This window comes from Astatotilapia calliptera, chromosome 20, assembly GCF_964374335.1.
Source record: "Astatotilapia calliptera chromosome 20, fAstCal68.1, whole genome shotgun sequence".
NCBI classification, from domain to species: Eukaryota; Metazoa; Chordata; class Actinopteri; order Cichliformes; family Cichlidae; genus Astatotilapia; species Astatotilapia calliptera.
The window spans coordinates 27,352,028-27,372,028 of NC_137441.1; the positions used below are offsets into that span (position 1 = coordinate 27,352,028).

Here is a 20,001-nt window from a genome sequence, read left to right on the forward strand (position 1 = left end):
CATATTGTAAGGATCTGTTTATTTCAGAGGCAAAACATTTACAGTAATGTGCAGAAATCCAGAAAACATCCAGTGTCTGACAGCGCTTGTAATTACTGTGGCGTTGGGAATTAAACTGACTCCAAATGTCATATTTATACAATAGTATTTGTCAAATCTTAGTTCATATAAATTACAGTCATAACGTTTTGCTCTTTATACACAAACCCATTTTATCGGAAAACACATTTACATCAGAATCTCCTTAGAGAGGAACCAGCTAGAGGAGTAACTATAAATACACATACTGCAACTGCAACAGTTTAAATTAAAACTAAGAAGTGAGATACAGAAATAAGCTGTGTTACAAACATTTCATGTGCCGCTGGATGAATTTACACTGGAATCTTAATTAAAGTGGTTCATTAACAACAGCTTTCAGCTCAGTCACACTGTGCTATTGGTCACTTGTGAATTTTTACACAAAATAATTTGAAGGATGGAGACCTATACACAAGTTAGTGCTTAGTGTATGCAAGCAGTTTTTTTTTCCAGTATTTCTAGTATAACGGTATAATCAATTATATTGCTAATTTGGGTCAAAAAAGTTTTTAAAATGATTACATGTAACGCTAAACGTCCACATTTACCACATGGATGGTTAATGTAAATGCCCGACAAGGTGAAACTGGTAGGTTTTTCAGTTCCTGGTTTTATAGGTCAACAGCTGCTCGCTGCGGCTTTGACTTCATGCAGATGTTACTAAAAGAGGAGTAGATGTTTCAATGTTATGTTGTTGTGCACCAGTCATGGTGCGACTGACAAATTAGAGATGTCACCAGTGGATTCTGAACAAAAGTGGAAGTCTATGGCACAGAGGAATACACACAATATATCAGGGTTTGGCTACATATGTGGATACAGTGTAACCGGTATTAAACCCTACGACTTGTTTCATTTCTAAAATACCGTCCTGAAAGCACTTCATCACAGCATGGGTACTGCAGATCATGTCCAGATAAAAAGGTATCATCCTCTAGTAAAGAGGTAAGCATGTTTGACCAAATTCTTATCACTTTAGGGTGTAGATGGCAATAATGCGCTGTTGCACTGGTAAAAAAATCGTATATCACGTGAAGATATGAATGTGAAAAAACTGCCTGTGGTGTGTCCTGAGGCATCTCAGAAGCAGCACCCGCATCAAGCACATTTCTGATTATTAGAAGAGTGAACCTGCAGCACCCCACAGAGGCCAGGAGACAGCCCAAAGTAAGATTGTGCCCCACATGAGCCATGATAGAAAAACAGTGACAGACTTGCTTAGTGATGCTTACATTTACTACCTCTGGTGATGAACGTGCACATATTTAAACCACATTCTTGGTAAATGGTAAATGGCCTGTATTTGTATAGCGCTTTTCTAGTCCCTAAGGACCCCAAAGCGCTTTACACAACCTGTCATCCACCCATTCACACACACATTCACACACTGGTGATGGCAAGCTACAATGTAGCCACAGCCACCCTGGGGCGCACTGACAGAGGCGAGGCTGCCGGACACTGGCGCCACCAGGCCCTCTGACCACCACCAGTAGGCAACGGGTGAAGTGTCTTGCCCAAGGACACAACGACCGAGACTGTCCAAGCCGGGGCTCGAACCGGCAACCTTCCGATTACAAGGCGAACTCCCAACTCTTGAGCCACGATCGCCCCAGACATTCTTCATTCTTTCCAGCCTGTAAAAATGGTACCGAATCATGCATAAAGTAATCCCCCTGTGTAGTTTACAGTCTTACGTGTGGAAAGTCTAAACTACAAATGGAAAATGAGCATTAGAAGCTTTGCACTCTCTTTCTGGAGCTAGTGTGCCAAAGGAAACTGCTAATGTCAACCACGGGGATAACAATCAAAACACGTTGGCTTGTTTTAGCACCTGCATACTTTACGGAGGTCCCACGTCCATCTAAAAAAGAAAACAATCATCCACAAGCTTCAAAATGCAACTTTAACAAATGACAAGTTGCAAGTTAAAAAGAGTTAGTGCTCTCCCTTCAGTTTCTGTGTGACACATTTGATGCGGATATTTTCTCTGAGGTTGCGGAGGCGCGCGCTGCGACTTGTGATTTCCTCCACGTAGCATTTGGGGAACCAGCCCCGCTCCCCGTCTGACAGCCTGATGCCTTCCACCCAGCCTGTTGAAACACAGCAGCCCTTAGACATCAAATAAACAGCTGCGTGTTTAATGCATCCATGTTCTGTTCATTTAGGTTCAGGCTGGAGTGGTAAAAAAAAAAAACAGACTGCCCGATTCTTACCATCACTTGTAATTGTCTTGGCGTGAAGAATGTCAGCTTTTTCCAGTGTTAACTCATCGTGCTCTTGAGCCTGGTAGCTTTTGATGCACTGAACTTGCGATATATCTAATAGGAAAAGGCACGAAGCGAGAACATGAATGAGGAGGTGAATAGTGTTGCCTTAAATCTTTCTGCACTGATAGATCTCCACTGACCATCATTTTCATTGGCTTGCTCGATGTCTACGAGCGGGTCAGACGGAAACATGGCGGTGATCCATCTCTGCTTCCCGCTCCTTGGCAAACACAAAGCCGACAGGAGCGGTTAAACAACTTAACTTGTCCAGCTGTGACTGAAGCTTTTGACAAAGACATGACACTCACTCGGTGTGTGATTTGAGCAGAATCTGATGTTTGAGCTGCTGGCCTTCACACAGCTGTAGGTGGAAGATGAAGCCTGAGATCCCCTGCAGCTTCTGACTGAGATCCTTCACTTTCAACTCTCCGATTTTAGCGTGTACAAACACCATAAACTTCCATGTACTGCAAAGGACAATGGGTCATTTTAGTATAATGATCAATAGCAAGCAGTATATACAAATTCATAGATAAAACTACATCTCAGTAAGTTGTTGAACCACTAGCACCACCTACCCATTCTACTTGGTTTTGGTACTCTACAGAAGGAATGAAGCAGCAATCTTTTCCTATTTGGTGCAGGTGTAGCCTGTAATATTGGAAAAACTCCACCACTCCTCAATAAAGAGCGTTCACTACAACTTTGAAATGATTTGCAAGGATTCTTCCTTGTAAAGGGACAATCGAACCAATATTATGGCAGCAAAATGCTGCCTACAGCATAATAGAGTCACCTGATCACCTCACTGTGGGGTTAAAGGTCTGGGAAAAACACCAAATTGTCAAACTGAAACAACACCTTTAAACTAGGTAGATACCACCTTTAAGATCATCTTCTCATGCATATCTGAGCCGCTTCTGGCACTTTTACCACTTTTTAATGCTCTGCGGAAGTCCTATTATGACCCTCTGCATTTGTTCCATTTTGACACGGGACCTTAAACTTCGATGTGAAAGTGGGACGACTTTCATGCTGAGGGTGATCAGTCTTGATGAGACCAAGAGACCAAACAGCAGCTTTCGGTCAAAGAGTCCCCAGATCTCAATAATCAAAGCGGCGGGAGCACATCCTGGACTCCCCCACCCCGACATTTATGGGGCTCTGCAACGTGAATTCATGGCCCGGGGTTAGACTGTCAACACAGACTTCTACTGCCTGAGACAGACCGGTGGAAATGACCCAAACTGCAATCCTCGCCAGTGTGCCGCTTGCAGTTTACTGAAAATGGATGAATTTTTCTGGCCACACCTTTGGCACTTTTCATGTTATGCATCATTAGAGCAATATTTCAGCTTTTCTTTGTGTGCACACTGAATGTAACTCACTCCTTCCTCCTGGACAGCAGCAGGCAGTCATTGAAGAGGTGGAGGTACACTGGCTTGGTGGGTAACTTGAGCTTTGATCCGGAGATGCTCATTGTCTGAGTGTCTACTTCCAGGAGTTCTCCGTGCTTTACCAGCCAACGTGACTGGGAAATAAGAGGAAAGATCTACAAAGAAAGGAAGCAGGCTCCGCTTTAATGAACAAAAAAAAATACAAAAATGTGATAATAAGAGGAACCTTCAAACGCTTCCCTCACCTTGCCCTCAAAGTGGATTTTCTTGTTGAGATGGATGAGTTCCTCCATCCTTTTCATCGACTGCACACTGGAGTTACATTCTTTGATGATCTAAGAAGACAAATACCAACATGGTGATTACTGTCATGTCTCACTACTGGTACTCGTCCAACTGGCTATTACAGATGATAATCACCACCTTTTTTAGCTCATTGAAAGCTTTGGTGGCGGTGTCCTCATCTCGGGAACCCGGTGTTGTCCTCTTTAAGATATTCTGAAAAGTAAAGATGGTTTTGAAGATGTTCCAAGGAGTAAACAATACTTTTGTGTGGTGATGTCGCAGGGGAAAACGAAGAGTTATCCTGTATGCAGTTCCGTATGATTGGGTTTCAACTGGAATTCTGCAGTGAATGTTTAAGCGTGTACCTCCACTAGCATTTTAAGCCGCGTGATCCTCTGAAACGGGAGGATTAGGAAAGAGGTCAGAGGAAGTCTTTGGCAGATGGGGTCCTCCTCCAAGCGAGCCAGGATGCCGGGGAAACGAGGGTTTTCGTGCCTGAGAGGACAGGGCGAGAAATGTTTTAATGACTTTCAGAGAAATTCCAGCATCCAATTCAGCTTGAGAAAACATGCTCTTAGTCGAGATGAATCATCTGCAAGTTAAGTCATGCAGGCGTGAAAATACACCAGAGCACTCTCAGACAGCCACACAACAATCAGACTTTATGCACTGCGGTCAAGCACATGTGCAGATGTGTGCTCACGTCTCCCGGGGCTGATGTGTTTCTACACTCACAGCAAACGCTGGTATGTCTGCTCCTGGTAAGCCTGGTTGGTGACATAGGGTAAATAAACCCTTCGCAGAGACGGGCAGTGGTCCAGGACGATGTCGCACACATCGAAACGGAGAATGTCTTCTTCCAGCCTGTGCTCCAGATCCTGAAGAAATCTACAGGCAACAAGCGAGGAGAGACTCAGAGAAGGAGATGTGATACTGGAGATGTTAGCACACGCCGACCTCAGGGTAACAGAAGGACGTCAGCTGCGTGTTACTTCACCTCTCACTGACATCTTTGACTTCGGGCAGCTTGGAGAAGAGCCACTGCTTTTCCTGAGCCCCGAGGCAGTCTGCGAGCTCCGGTGATAGCATGAAGTGGTCCACTGCGATTGTCAGGCTGCGAATGTACGACGCCTCGGACGTCACCAGCTCAAACTTTGCCTGAGTTTAGATAAAAGCAGCAATTCAGCTTTATAAAGAGCAGTAAGAGTGAAATAGAGATGAAATGAGACGGAAACGTAATATTTTACTCACCTCCTGTAATTTCCTTTCTTCGTTGCTGAAGTTGTCGAGCTGCCCGCTGCTTCGAACATCAGGTATATCCTGCCACAGTGCAAAAGCAGAGCCTCGCGATGAGCGAAAGGAGCTGGATGGGGACAGATTTGATGGAGACGGGATCCCATCAGAGCCCTCCTCCCTGAGCCCCTCCTCCTCTGTGCCCGGCTCCTTCCCTTGCTGCCTCTGGATCTCTCTATTGATGGCGACGTCGCTGTATTCCTGGTACAGAATCGCTGCAAAAAGAGCAAGTTTGTTCCAGGAAAGAACAGGTAAGACTTTGTAAAGATTGGAATATCTTACAGTTTTGGAAAAAACAAACAGTAAGTGAAGCGAACTTACAGCTGGGTAAAAACCGTGACAGTCGATTTGAACTAGGAACAGATGGATGTGTGTTCAGGTCCTCCTCTATGGATTTCTTACGCATTCTGCGAAACGATGGGAAATGAAACTCTGTTTGATTTATTCTTTACAGATTTTAAGTAGCACTATTTTTGCTACTATTTACCCGAGCTTGGCGCTCCAGCGTTGCAAAGGCATCCCATTGTCACTGCTGGGAAAGGAAGGTGCTGGTCCCACGGGACTCTGGGGAGCGCTGTCACTGGAGCCTCCTGAGCTCCGCTGCTTTGAGTTTGACTTACCTTAGGAGAATGAAATGCAGATAGTGGATGTGAGATTTATGGCATTTATGACATGACCTTCTGAGACCTACTCTGATAGACCGCATGCAATAAAGGAGACAAAGAACTGTTGTACTTTCTTTTTCATGACTTTTTACACTAAGGATTAACCTGAGGCTTCTTTTCTGAGAACATAGGAAAAGCTATTTATCACTGTCAGTTTGTACACTCTACAGTCAGCCTGTGCTTGGTGCTTGGCAGCAATAGCAAAGTTATTAGAGATGATGATTTCATGATTGTTGCCTGAGTGGTTAGGCTTTGTTTCACTAACATTCACCCCTCGAGTTTAAAGCACAGCAGAACTTTTAATGTGGCTGAATCCTGCAGTCATTGCAGCTTGTGGTCACTCTTGCCTCTGCTCAGTAAATGCTAAATTTCTAATAGGCATTTAAGATTGAAACTTTTGGAAGAAGTAAATGAATAAACTGCCCCAAGCAGCATGCTGTGGTAGTCATCTTATTAAGTCATCTTTAATTTGTCTCACTGATCTGTTATAATCCGTTGGGCTGCTTTGGAAAACTCTTGATTGATCCATCACTGTTGTCTACTCACAGTCGGTGTTGGGGTTGAGGTTGCTGGAGCTCTGTCTGTCCCTGGAGGCTACCCGAGCAGAGAGCGACTTCCCCAGCTTCAAGGTGAAGGAGTTCTTCCTTTGCGATAGCTGAAGCCTCGATATTATCTCTGAAGCTGAGAAGCGCCGCCGTTCCTGGTCGCCTTGGCGGGTGCGTGACAAAGAGCTCCCTCCACCCGCGGCGATCGATGTGTCCATGCTGCCACTCACCTCTCCTACACATGGCATCGAGTCCTCTATTATCTGCAACGGTTCTTCGGGTAGATTAAAAATATCATCGTGACTGGTGTTTGAGAGATCCGTAGCACCGTCTGTGGATGAGGGACTTGAAATGGTCTCTAGTGAAGATATTCCGCTGAGGTCTTCCTCTAAGAAAGATGCAAAAGGTCCAGGAAAGATGTAGTCTGCTTCCAGGACTGGGCTGCTGAGCGATTCATCACTCGGACTGTCTGGGGAATAAACCTGCATCTTTCTCCCTGCGCATGAGAAAATTACTTTATTAGATGAGAAGAAAGAATGTTAAGGAGCTTTAGAGCCTAATTTGCCAAATCAAACAAAAGGTTTACACTCACGGATGGATTTCTCTTTCAGGGAAGCCTGTGATGTTCTCCTCTGAGGCTGGCAGGAGTCTGGGCCCTGAATGCCAGGACATTCTGGTGACGACGGTAGCTGAGATTCCAAGGAGTCTCTGTTTGTGTACAGAGAGGACAGAGGGAACGATAGAGGGAGGCTAAGAGCAGCGTGGAGAGGACGACATACTGTCGTGACCGTTTGTGGCTTTTCAGTTTCCTCCTGCGAACGAGTCCTGCTGCCATTTTGGCATTCAAGCTCGCCGTCACCTGCGGCGAGTGTGGGAGAGTTCGAATTCAGATTTGTTCCACGCTCGCTGTCTGTCCTGCGGCCTCTGCTGCATGTGTCATTCTGTTCGTTTAGCGTCTGTCTGCAACCATTCAGATGCTGCGAGTGTGTTGTGCACTGTGCGTGTGGTATAATGGCCGGCCTCGAGGAGCCAAAACCATTTAATTTGTGAGTCGCTGTTGGCTGTAGCTCAAAAAAGGCCAGCGTTTCCTGCTGGCACACAGCAACGTGCTTGTGGTGACACATGTGGATGAGACGTCTGTCCTCGGTGGATTCACTCAGACTCTGGGACTCTGCCGAGCCGCCCGGGATCCACATGCTGGGGGCTTCTCCTGGGCAGCGAATGGCATGAAGGTGAGGCTGGAAGTCAGGCAAAGGTGAGAACCCATACCCGGGGAGCATCGCTGAACGGGCACATGAGAGCTAAAAAAGAAGAGAGGGAAGATCACAAATTCTTATTTTCTAATTCAAATGCAAATGAGCTGCAGACTGGAACTTTGTTAATAGCTTTGGTAAACAGTGGCTCATAAGGGACTGGATAAAAAAAGGATTTAGAAAATCTACATTCAGGATTTAGAACTGCCTAAAAAATAGCATTTAATTCTGCAGTAACATCTGAAAAACATGGAGCAAACATAATTCCTCCAACCACCTTGCTGGACAGAATGACTACAGCAGCATACCACTTATCTTGCAATCGAACATGGTCGGACGCGGCTCAGTGTTTGCAGCCTGGCTTAGTGTCGCCAGAGGATTCCTAACAATCGATCGAGTGTTTCGGTGTTTTCAGTTCTAATAAGCAGCAGTCCAAATTCTGGAAGTTTGTGAAACCATTTAGATCATTTATGGATGCCGACTGTGTGGAGGTGGCACAAGAACGACCTTCTAAAACCCTTTCTTCACATTTTACAACTCGTGCAGCAGGATAAAGGCACATATACAGCTCCATGAAAAAGGACCCTGAAACTGACATGTGCAGACATGCGCGCACACGCACGCACGCACGCACATTTAAGTCTGATGCAGTGTCTTCCTGCTCTAATTAAAGGACTTTTCTCCACACAGCATTCACCCCCTGTACTTAACATCTCCACACACACGTGCACACACTGCAGCTCCAGACAGAATACCACAACAGAAGAACAGACGGAGGAAGAGATCGTCAGCACTCTCACCTTTCACCTGAGCTCTACACTCATCTGTCAGTCTGGTTGTTGTTCTGACTTCCTGTCAGCTGCTGTCTTCAGCAGGCACCTTTAGTGATTGACTATTTACAGTGAGTGTCTGCTGAAACACAGCAGCGGGTCATAAAGTTAGCTCTCCTGACAGGCTCTTTATACACACACACACACACACACACACACCAGTGGAGCTCTGTCTCTGCTTACACTGCTTCCTGGGCAAGTAATCCTCAACTTTTGGCCTAAACACCTAGGGAAAAGAATAAGGCAGACACGAACGTACAGCGCACACACACACACACACACACACACACACACACACACACACACACACACACACACACACACACACACACACACACACACACACACACACAGAGGGATATAGAGGTAGGGATTATTAAAAAATAGTTTTTATATTCAAGTCACATCCTCGCAGGAACCTAGGCATGTGGTTCTGGCATAATCACACTGCTGTCGATGGCAGCACACCAGATTCTTCTGTTTTCTTGGCAATAATAACAAAAAGTTAATTTCTTTGTCAGGTCAAGTTTTTTTTTTAAATATATGTTCTTGTGGCTGAAGCACTTGGTTAAACTGTACGTAGCAAACAAATTTGCAAGCACTAATACCGTTTTCCACACATGCACGCTCACATTTGTGCCACATTTGTTTTCAGTCACTTCTTTTTTTTGTTCATTTTTAATAAAGATAACTACTGAATGCTCATGAAAAATATATATCTTGCAGCATAACTTGTTAGCACTGCAGGATAAAATATGTTAGCCTGCATGTTTAATTTTAAATCTATCCAGCTTCACTTGATTATTTTAAACTCCTGTAAACTCACAGAGTGCAAAAATAGTGTACTGTATGACAATACAGGGCTGTATGTTAATTTTTAACTTTTCTATCGGTATTTTTCCACAACAGCCCACACACACACACACACACACACACACACACACACACACACACACACACACACACACACACACACACACACACACACACACACACACACACACAGTGCAGGCTCTCTGTAGCCAGAAATTATACCCTTTAATTTGGGGATGTTTTTTTTGTAATTTAGAGTTTAATCATCATTCTCACACTGCAAATGTTTACGAGAAGCTTACATTTTACATTAATGTATCCCATTAACCTGAGTACCTGTAATTGGCATGCGCCTAGTGTCCCTTAAGTGGATAAAAGCATACACTCGTGCTTTCACTGAGAGTATGTTTGTAATGTTGCCTGTTTGCCTGGAGAATCACGGACTGGAAATCACAGTTTACCTTCCTTTTTGTTGAGCGCAGATGTGTATGCTGTGAATATGAGGCCGTTGAAAAGCCACACCTGTTCTTGTGGCAAAGGTAGGCAGACCAGTCAATCCTATCTCTCTGTTTCTTTCTTACACACACACACACACACACACACACACACACACACACACACACACACACACACACACACACACACACACACACACACACACACGGTAGGCAGGCTCAAATGGTTACCTGTTCCCCGCTGCAGACAAAGGCAGCCTTTATCTGTGTACCTGGGCCAGGCCGCCCTGAGCACAGGACACCTGAGAGGGTGTGGGAACTGCTTATACTGATCCACTCATATAGTGCAGCCACTGAGCCATATAAACACATCTCGACCACTGCTGCATAATGACACCAGCTTACTGGTATCTGCATGTGATTACTGGCTGGTTATACTCTAATCCTGCTGTAGTGTATGTCAAGTATTAGCTAAACCCTCTCTACCACTGTCGTTTATAGTGCATTGTCTAGCAAATAAGGGAAATAATCTATCCTAATGAATGAATGTTCACATAAGCCTTTAACAGCACGTTAAATGTAACATAAATCTGCGCAGCGCATTAGTTTCATCTTTTCATTTGACCAAGAGAAAGATTTAAAGAGCTGAGAATAAATCCCACTGCTGTGTTTTATCAAAACATGAAAGCATCCGATTACATGTGCTGCGCATTCCTCTCCCTGATACAATTATATCTATGCACTATTAAAATTTCAATTCCAAAGACGTGTAATTTCCCTTGTCACAGCAGGGTGTTATTTTGTGACTGTTGTGGACTTTGCTGCCAGTGTTTCCCCCCCTGTAATTTCACTAGGCTGCTCTAAGACAGCGTGTCTGCATACAGAAGTTAATGAGTGGCGCTGTGGCGTGCATTTAATGCCAGCAGCCAAACGAGGAGCACTTTTAATTGTGATACGTCTCAAAATAATCCTTTAATGGGGATAAGCGCAGGAATATGAGCATAAATCTATTGCTGATTCAGCACGTCAACAGAGCCAAAACGCTGTGTAATCGCATAATTAAAGTTTGTCTGATGTTTGCTGCTGGGAGTTTAAAACAAATGGATTCGTTGCTGGAGCTGTTTGTGGTTTTTGACAGTGAAGATGTACATGTCTACACTGTTTATTTTACTAATGCTAGGGTGTATAAAGGTAGCACTGCTTTAAATGGGCACGTAAGCAAATCTATCACAAACTTGTTGGTGATCAAGATATTATTCAAACATCAACATGAACCCGTCCCACGCAGCACTTACTACTGCTGTTATCTCGCTGTGTTTGACCTTTGATCTACTAAAACACGGCAACCGCTGTACATTCCCAGTTCCCACTTGGATTCAAAAGTTACCTTCTGCCATGGTGCAGCTCCACGGGATTTTTCTAACTGGCTAACTGACAACAATAAACAGCCAAAGTAATCCAGCTATCAACACAGGCACTGTAATTTATTTTAAGTCTTTTCCACATTTGCGTCTGTAAATACTCACTAGAGAGCTGAACGCACATTAATCGCAGCCTGAAAGAAGTAACGCTGATCTGAGCCCACGAAGACTGAGCTTGTGGTCTCCAAAAGTACAAAAACTAAAGGATTTTTATTTTCAGGGATCATAAAACTAAGAAACGGTATAAGAGTAGATCTAGCCTCTTCAAAAAAAAAAAGTTTTCACTGATGCCATTTCCCTGGCCGGAAACAGACAATGTCGTCTAACATCACAAACTAGGAAAAATAAAGCGTGTTGATGATTAGTCAAGATAAAATAGATAACACTTAAAAATGTACATTATTTTAGTTCTTTGGAAATGTGTTATCTCAATATGTCAGATAAAGGCGCACCCCCCACCCCCCAACAAAAATCTCTACGTTGAGTAAGACTAAAACTAGGTTTAGTAAAAAACTTTCAGTTGCTGAAATAAAAAAAAAATCTAGTCATTTTAAAAATAACAAAAAATAGAAACTAGCTGAAATGATGATCTGCACTCACCAAACAAACTGAAACAAAGTAAAAATACCGAGCGTTTCATCACCAGCGCGGTGAGGATCTGGTGCATTTGTGTTTGTGGGACTGGTGTCTACACGACTTTGGGTCTGCTGCTTTCACAGACTCTCATGTTTCTATCAAATGTTCTGAACAGCTTTGAATCTTCCCCCCATAAAAGCGCCCCATTTTATAATAACTAAAAAAGACCAAAACTAACCCTAAGAACAATAAATAGAGATAAAGATACTTTGTCATTTTGTGACTCTCCGTCAACCAACGTCAAGGGATAAAAACGGCTTTTTAAAAAAAACGACACAGACATAGTAGCAATAAAAAAAACATGTTTATATGGTTTTTTACAAGAATGCAAAGATTACAATAGTGTGCATTTGCTTATATAGTAAATGTTAAACAATAAATGATTAAAGCCACTGTGGAATCCAGCTTAAACTAAACTGAGCTTAAAACAAAAACACTGCCGGGCTGAATGGATAAACTAAGATAAACTAATCCTGATCATCAGGATCCAGTATAAACACTTTACTTTCCTAACCTTCAGGCCAATGCACACTTTGCTTTGCTATGATGCTGCAACCCACACAACGCTCCATAAGAGGCGCCAGTGATAAAATACAATAATTTAAGGTTTTAAGGTTGCAGCGTTACGATGCCTTATGACAGAAATATGAATAACCAGGCACAATGAAAAGATAACACACACACAGTCACACTTTTTTCCATGACTGCCCGTCCTCAGTGTGTTTGGTCAGACAGACGTGGAGTGTCCTGGCAGTGTGGTGCGACCATCTCACGTGTATGTGTGAGATCGCAGTTCAGCTCGGTCACATCGGACCACTAATTGCCAAGCAGCAGGCTAAAGAGCACAGCACTGTCTGCCGAGACAAGACGTGACATCATTCAGCGTCAGGGAAAAGCGCCTTCCTCAGCTCTCTGTTTTCTTCGAAATATTTCCATTGAGCGCTGGGACAGATGTGAAACAGCTTTCAAAATGGAAAGCATAAAGCGTCTGATGCAGTATTCTGTTGTTGCAACAGCATATTTCACAGCGTGTTCAGTTCTGATGAGATCCTACAAGCTGCTGTAGAGCAAAAAACGATGTCTAACTAGGACTAATTTGATGCAAATTATGATGCGTTGGCATACGAACAGTTAAAGGCAGCTGGGAACTTGTCGAGAAAATTTAGATCTAACAGAATATTACAGAGGTAGGCATGTTTAGCAAATGAGTAAATATCTTTGAAACCACAGCCTTTGGAGTTGTTATTAATGTTGCAATTGAACCTTGTGCTTCAGTGCAGCTACCATAGTTTTAAAAACAGCATTTTATGGATGATTATGACGGCTTAAATCATTAGAAAGTGTTTTGCTATTTATCTGTTAGTATTTTCTGATTGCTTACAGTTGATAACGCATCTATAGTGCAGTTGCACTTTCCCGGCTGATTCTTAAAATATGCATTTAATTAAGGTGAAATTAATTCAACCGCACTGATGGAAATTTGCCTCAGTTCAGGTTTATTTTGTGCACCGCTTCAAATGTGCAACACTGACACGTGTGTGGAAAATAAGGTGGTATTCATGGTGTTTCATTTTAATCTTTCAAAATTAAGCTGTGCTGAATTCTAGTGAAAGAAGTAGTCCAGGTTGACGCGCTAATCAGCATTTCTTTTGTCAGATCAAACATGTCAGCAGTTTTAAAGCAGATGGGTGAATTTTAGGTCAGGCAGTTTAGTTTCTTGGTATTCGTACTTCTTCTTCCAGCCTCCACCAGTGGCGACAGGTGAGTACCCCGGAGGCTACAGAGAAGGTTGGTAGTGGTGGTGTTAGTGGGAGGGTTACCTAAATGTTTACACATGGTGTGGGTTCTCCTAATCCTCCCCTAAAGCCTCAGGCAACTTACCCATGACCTACTGGGACACTATGAAGATGCATGCTGACAACCCAGCTAATAATCGCACAAAGCTACAACTCAAAAGGTACAGCTGAATGTCTGTGTGCGTGTGGCAGAGAGAGGGGCTCCCAGCCTTTAATTGAAACCGACAACATGTAGAGAGGCCCTCTCTAACCTTGTCTCGGCCAGTGGGCTTCCTGCTAGCAGAGATGAACAAACAGTGAACCCTCATTTAACAGCCTGGAAAAATGGCGACCATCTCACGCATAAACGCCAAGACTTTTGGACCTTTAACCTTTCTCCTGCCCCCCACTCCCGGCTTCACTCATCCGCCATGACAACTGCAGTTAGATAAGCTGATGCACAAGAGACACGCAGCCAGGATAGCAACGACACAAAGGAGCTATTGACAAAACTTATGGAAATAACCTGATCTAATTATGGTGCTTTGTCAGGAGTCGCAAAAGCTACCATGTAGATGGAGAGCCAAAGATCCAACAGGTTGTTAATCCAGAAAATCTGATAATGAGCACCTTCTGACAGAGGATGGTTATCAGAATGCAATGAGATTTGAAAAAAAGGAGAGCTGTTTTAGCAGGTTATGCGGAGATATGAAAAGTTAAACCCAATCAGATTAGTTAAAATTCAGCAAGCATGTCGTTTTTATAGTAAACGTTCCATTATACATATCATCAAGTCTTCAAATATCTTCTTTTTCTCCAACCACTAGATAAATGCCTTTAGATATTCATACATATTAGATTTAACTGACTCTCTTACCTGACTAGCTAATGCTAGTATCCTATATATTTTTTCTCTTTAGCTAATTTGAGCACCAATTCACAGAAGAAGTTCAGGACACTTTACACTGCACCTTAAAATATTAGCAAGAAACCCCAATGCTATATATCCAGAGGCTGATAAAACATATTCCTCCATGCTAAAAAAATATTTTAAACACAGTACTCTGATACTCCTGGGTGTCTTTATTCATTACTACAAACATAAGCAAATCACTATTGTTCAGAAGGGTTAAAGAAATCTGAGCTGGCAGCAATCACTTCAGAGTGTCGGGTCAGAACACTTGCAAATGTTCAGATGTAAGAGGAACAAACAGGCAGAGTCCAGGAATAAAGTTGTCATTCTTTGTATTTCCAATTGAGAATGTGCCCGCAGCTGGGCGAGAGAGTGTGTGTGGGTGTGTATGTGTGTGGTTTGGTCTTATGAACGCACACACTGTCCGTTGTTCGGCTGCCGTTTGTCCCTGAACTAAAGTTGCGGACATGCACCCCGATGGTGCATTAAGGGGGCATAGAAAATCCCATACACAAACCTAACCCTTTTGTACAACTATAGTTTAAACTCAGTCCTACATATACTGCTCTAAATACTCAAACATCTAATCCGGATTACTCCACAGCTGAAAATAGTTCCTGACAAATGATTTGGTTTGTTGATAAAAGTTTACATTTTGTTTTCAAGTGGCACAGTGGAGCAGAGGTTGCCTCACAGCAAGAAGCTCCTGAGTTCGACAACCATTTGACTGGGTCTTTGTGTGCATGTTCTCCCCGTGTCTGTGTGGTCAGACTGGCGACCTTGTAGGTGTACCCTCCCTCTCACCCAGTGGTAGCTGGGGGAGGCTCCAGCCTGTCACAAACCACATCCTTTCAATTTATTACTCTGGGTTGTTTTGTTTTGTTATGTTTTTTTTTTTTTTTTTTTTTTAGCCCAGAAGAGTTCTAATAACTGACTGCCATTCATGCAACTGCATTGGTTTCATTTTAGTTTATGGCTTACATCTGTCTGCTGAACAGGAGGATGGGGGGTTTGTTAGTTCTTCAACTGTCAATCAGAGCACTTTGATTCCTAATCTGATCTTTTGCCACGAGCTCTCGAGAGTTTGACCTACTTTACACCAAACTGCTGCTGCATCTCTCGCATTCATCAGCTCCTGTGTTTGCACACACGCTCTCTGTTGCACTTTTAACTACAGTATCTCTCAGCACCGAGCCCTACCCATGCTCCTCGCTTTTATCATGCGGACAGGCACGGACAAGCTATAAGTTGTTTTGAAATGTGATCAGGCAAAAGTGGAGCACGCCTGATGAGATGACCATTCAGAAATGATTCGTGTTTAGCTGAGAGCTAAAGCTGTAAACTATTCAAAACCAAACTGTGAATACGAGCAGCATCGAGGGGATTAGTGGGTGTGAAAGAGAGCTGAATGGCCTTTAAATTGGGAAAGAAGACATGCTGCAGATGAATGTGAAAGCAACACCTGGTTTATGTTTTTTTTCCTGAAGAGCACAGATGTGCAGAAAACATTTTAATGAAGGGCACTGCTTCCAAACCCAAGAATGCATTATCGTGCACGAGCCCAAATGTGAACACACGATGCGTCTCACTGGCCAAGTCAATAACCTGGGGCTACAGTCTTAGACAGGTGTGCAGCAACGCAGTCAGGGCAGTGCTCTGTACACATCGCCCCTGGGTTTAGATTTCAAAATTCTGTTGGTTTTAACCTTAGTATATGGGCCAAAAAGCCCTCTGACAGAGCCATGGACTGCTGCCTAAAAAGTAAAAAGTTTATGTTTTCAAAGCGAGGCTGGAGCCTCCTGCTTGCCTCAGAAAAAAAACGTTTCTAAATACAAATCAAAGCCAATTCCTTGCTTATCATTATTAACTGAGTGCAGAGGCTTTTAACTCAGTAGGTGGCCTGTTTCAGAGTACAGGTTTTGAAGACAAGTTCACGTCCAACTTGAGAGGCGCCCTACCCCCAGATGATACGCAGGAGACACTTTTCCACATTCCCCGGATGACTCGGCACACTCATTCCTCTGAAATTGACCGCTAAGCTGAGGCAGGAGACAAACAAAGAAACTCGAAATCACACAAGCAGGAGCAAAAGGCTGCTATTATGGGCTGTTAACACTGCTGCTATTTAGGCCACAAGCCAAAAAAAAAAAAGGAACATGACCAAGTAAGTTTAAAATATCAGTGTCACTCATGGTTAAATGACAGGTTGCTCTCAGTCAGTGCTGCTTAGTGATCTTAGCCTAGTTTTTAAGGAAAACAGGTGAGTGAGGAAACCAGAGCAGAGGCACTTATGACAATGTTTGTGAACATCTATAAATCCCATGAGGTAAACAGGGAAGCAGTTGCATGCAAGGTTAGCAGGGATAGGTGAGGTGGGAGGATCGAGAGGTGTGGCATCCAGGATTGCTTTCCTAAACTTTGCACACACCTACACAAACATGTGCACATGCACACACAGACATACACACACACTCAGACAGCCAGTGTCTGAGTGGCAGGTGATGGGGCAGGTGCTCTGCAGACATGCAGTTGTGTGGGGGAGGAAGTGTTGGGGAAAGGCAGGGCTCCTGCGGCAAGCAAAGTTATAAATCTGTGATATCAGCAGGCGTGCAGAGTGAAATCAGAACTTCAGTCATTTGCTGGGAGACCAAAAAATGTAGTCAGAAAGAAAAACAAGTCAGTCATCAAACATCTTTCTTTCCCTCCAATGAGAAAAAAGATAGATAGATTATCAGAGAGACGATCTCCAGCCTGTAATAAAGTGTAGTAAAACAGTCCAAGGTCCTGATTTACACTTTCTGCCCGTATGATGTGCATATGGCTCATTCGAGACAAACACACCGCAGTAAATCAGATAATCCACAAAACCTCTCACAACTATCTAATTGTGCTCCAGTCAAAATATGAATCTCCAGACTATCCATACACATCATCATCGTCGTCATCGCCATCATCATCGGCAGCCGTCAACTCACATGACAACGCACTTAGTCATCAGGATAGCAGAAAGAGGGCCAGCCATCACCTGGGATTTTGCTGATGATAGTAGAAAGACATTCAGAACAAGTCAGAGTGTTCTCTCTCAGTGGGTGAGCGAGAGAAACACAGCAGCTTCCAGCTATTAAATGTCATTGGTGCATTACTGTTTTATTCACTGATGAAGCGGCGTCAGCAATTTGGCCAGTTTGGGGCTTTTGAATAAGCCCTTCGTGTCACATATGCAGATGAAGGCATTAATTAATACAAGCACTCACACGTTTCGAAGCACACGGAGCCAGAAAAGGGAAGGGTTAGTAACAAGCTCTTAGCCAGGAGCCACAAACACAGAGGTGGATTTGAGTATTATGCTAAAATCTAACAAGGAGGAGAACTGAGCAGCGTGTTTGAGCTGAAGTGCCAAGTTTCAGCCCTGTGTAGTTTTTAACAACCCTTCATCCAGCATATTCCAGACATGCACTTACCTGCCCCACTCTGCAACAACTCACTGCTCCACTGTAACCATCACATTCAAGGCTCACCTTAGTCTACACTGCCTAGGGAGCAGCTGGAAACATTACAGATGCAAGAAGCAGCTTCTTCCAAGAGAATACATTAAAGCAGAAGCTAATAATCTCACTGGCAGGATACATGCATCAATTTGAGTTGGGTAACTTGACTATCTGCAGACTTTGCCTAAGCGGGGAAGCCAGCACAATGGTTAAGCTATTAACTTGATTCTACCACACACATGGCTTTAAAGAATGTGTTCAAATGGACGCCTTTTGTTGGTAGACAATACACCTGATAACCCGTCTCATGACTGTGCTTCCTGTATCCAGCTGAGAGTTTATAAGCTGTCATATTTATGCAATGCACCTGACGAGCTGCACAGCACTACTTTCCTCAAGTGTATCACACAAAGCACAGCCTGCACTCTCGGGCAACTCAACTTCCACTCACAGCAGCCGTCTGATATCAGAGACAAGATGGAATGTGTGTGTTGGTTTCATGACTTAATTTGTTATTTCAGAGTTATTGCTGGTGTATGTTTAGTACTGTACCTCAGTGGCGTTAGCAGCCTAATGTGTGTGCTGGATGGAGTTCAGCAGCAGTGTGTGAATCCAGGCCATCCCAGGGTCAGACTGGACTCTGTTATCCATTGCTGCCTTGTGTTCCTCCCGGCTTCTCTCCTCCCTCGTCCTCCCTGTAGCTTTAGACACAGCCTGGACTTTTATAAACTGCACTCCTCCGCTCGGATCTTCTCCTTGTTCTTGTTCCCCTCTCCAGAAAAACAAAAACAGGTTGAGAAAAAACAGCCACCGCTTGCTGCACTCAGAGCTACTTGCAATGCAGATCCCCTCTCTAAGCTCTTCTGCTCTCCCTTCCCTCTGCTTTTCCCTCTCTCTCGCCCTCTCTCTCCCTCTCTCTCCCTCTCTCTCCCTCCCTCTCCCTCTCTCACACACACAGCTACTGTTAGGGAAGTGCTGTCTTATTTTCTCTTATTCTCCTCCCCTTCTCTTGCCCGTTCTATAAAACTGATAGTTATTTAGTTTGCCATTTCAGCACCTGCCCTGAGATTGAAAGGGAACATAAATTGGAAGGATAAGGTTGCACTTCTATGGAAGTGTTGAACCACTAAAAACTCTGAATGTGAGGGCAGTGGGGTATCTACTTTATCAGAAAAGTGATTACTTTTGTGTGTGCATGCATTGGGAACCGTCCTAATGTGTGAGATTTGCACATGGGGATTGAAAGGCAGAGATTTGCATGTTGGATTTTGTGCGTGCAGCTCCATTGCTAGAAATGCCTCTGGCTGCGGGAGCGAGCGCACGCCTGCATGCAGCTTTCACCAAATGTCAGACTCCGAGATGGAAACGGAGAGAAGCTGCAAAGGAACGCTTGAACCGTTTATAGAGGGATCAGCAATGTTCAACAACCAAACATGAAAAAGAATGGCAGTTGTGAGTTGGGTTAACTCGGGACATTGGTGTACTAATCAGTGGGAGTATGAGTACGACTTGCCTTGCCTGCTAGCGTCTTGCACCCTGCTGTTATGTGCTGGATTGTCTCTGGGGCATCTTTACACAGCCTGCACCTGGGGTCTTGCCTGGTGTGATAGACCCCAGCCTCTATGGATCTTGTACTCAGAGCTTGTTCTTGTGCTGCCATGATTAGTGCCTCTGTGCTGTCTTTCAGTCCAGCTTTGTCCAGCCACTGGTAGGATTTCTGGATATCAGCCACCTCCTCTATCTGCCGGTGGTACATACCGTGCAGGGGCCTGTCCTTCCATGATGGTTCCTCGTCTCCCTCCTCTTTCTTGGGTTTCTGCTGCCTGAGGTATTCACTGAGCACTCTGTCAGTTGGGGCCATCTTCCCAATGTATTCTTGGATGT

At 43.9% G+C, this 20,001-nt stretch overlaps 1 protein-coding gene across 1 annotated transcript; it reads right to left on the reverse strand.

Moving 5' to 3' along the window:
- Positions 1-2: 2 nt before the first annotated feature.
- Positions 3-19,946, reverse strand: arhgef19 (Rho guanine nucleotide exchange factor (GEF) 19). Its single transcript, XM_026153842.2, has 16 exons — positions 18,670-19,946; positions 7,126-7,834; positions 6,535-7,029; positions 5,811-5,943; positions 5,645-5,730; positions 5,282-5,538; positions 5,028-5,188; positions 4,766-4,918; positions 4,396-4,525; positions 4,169-4,243; positions 3,991-4,080; positions 3,737-3,900; positions 2,657-2,815; positions 2,489-2,568; positions 2,295-2,399; positions 3-2,171 (listed from the first exon to the last, which is right to left on the reverse strand). The coding sequence occupies exons 2-16, from the start codon at positions 7,811-7,813 to the stop codon at positions 2,017-2,019; spliced, it is 2,931 nt and encodes a 976-aa protein (XP_026009627.1). The 5' UTR covers positions 7,814-7,834; positions 18,670-19,946; the 3' UTR covers positions 3-2,016.
- Positions 19,947-20,001: the final 55 nt, after the last annotated feature.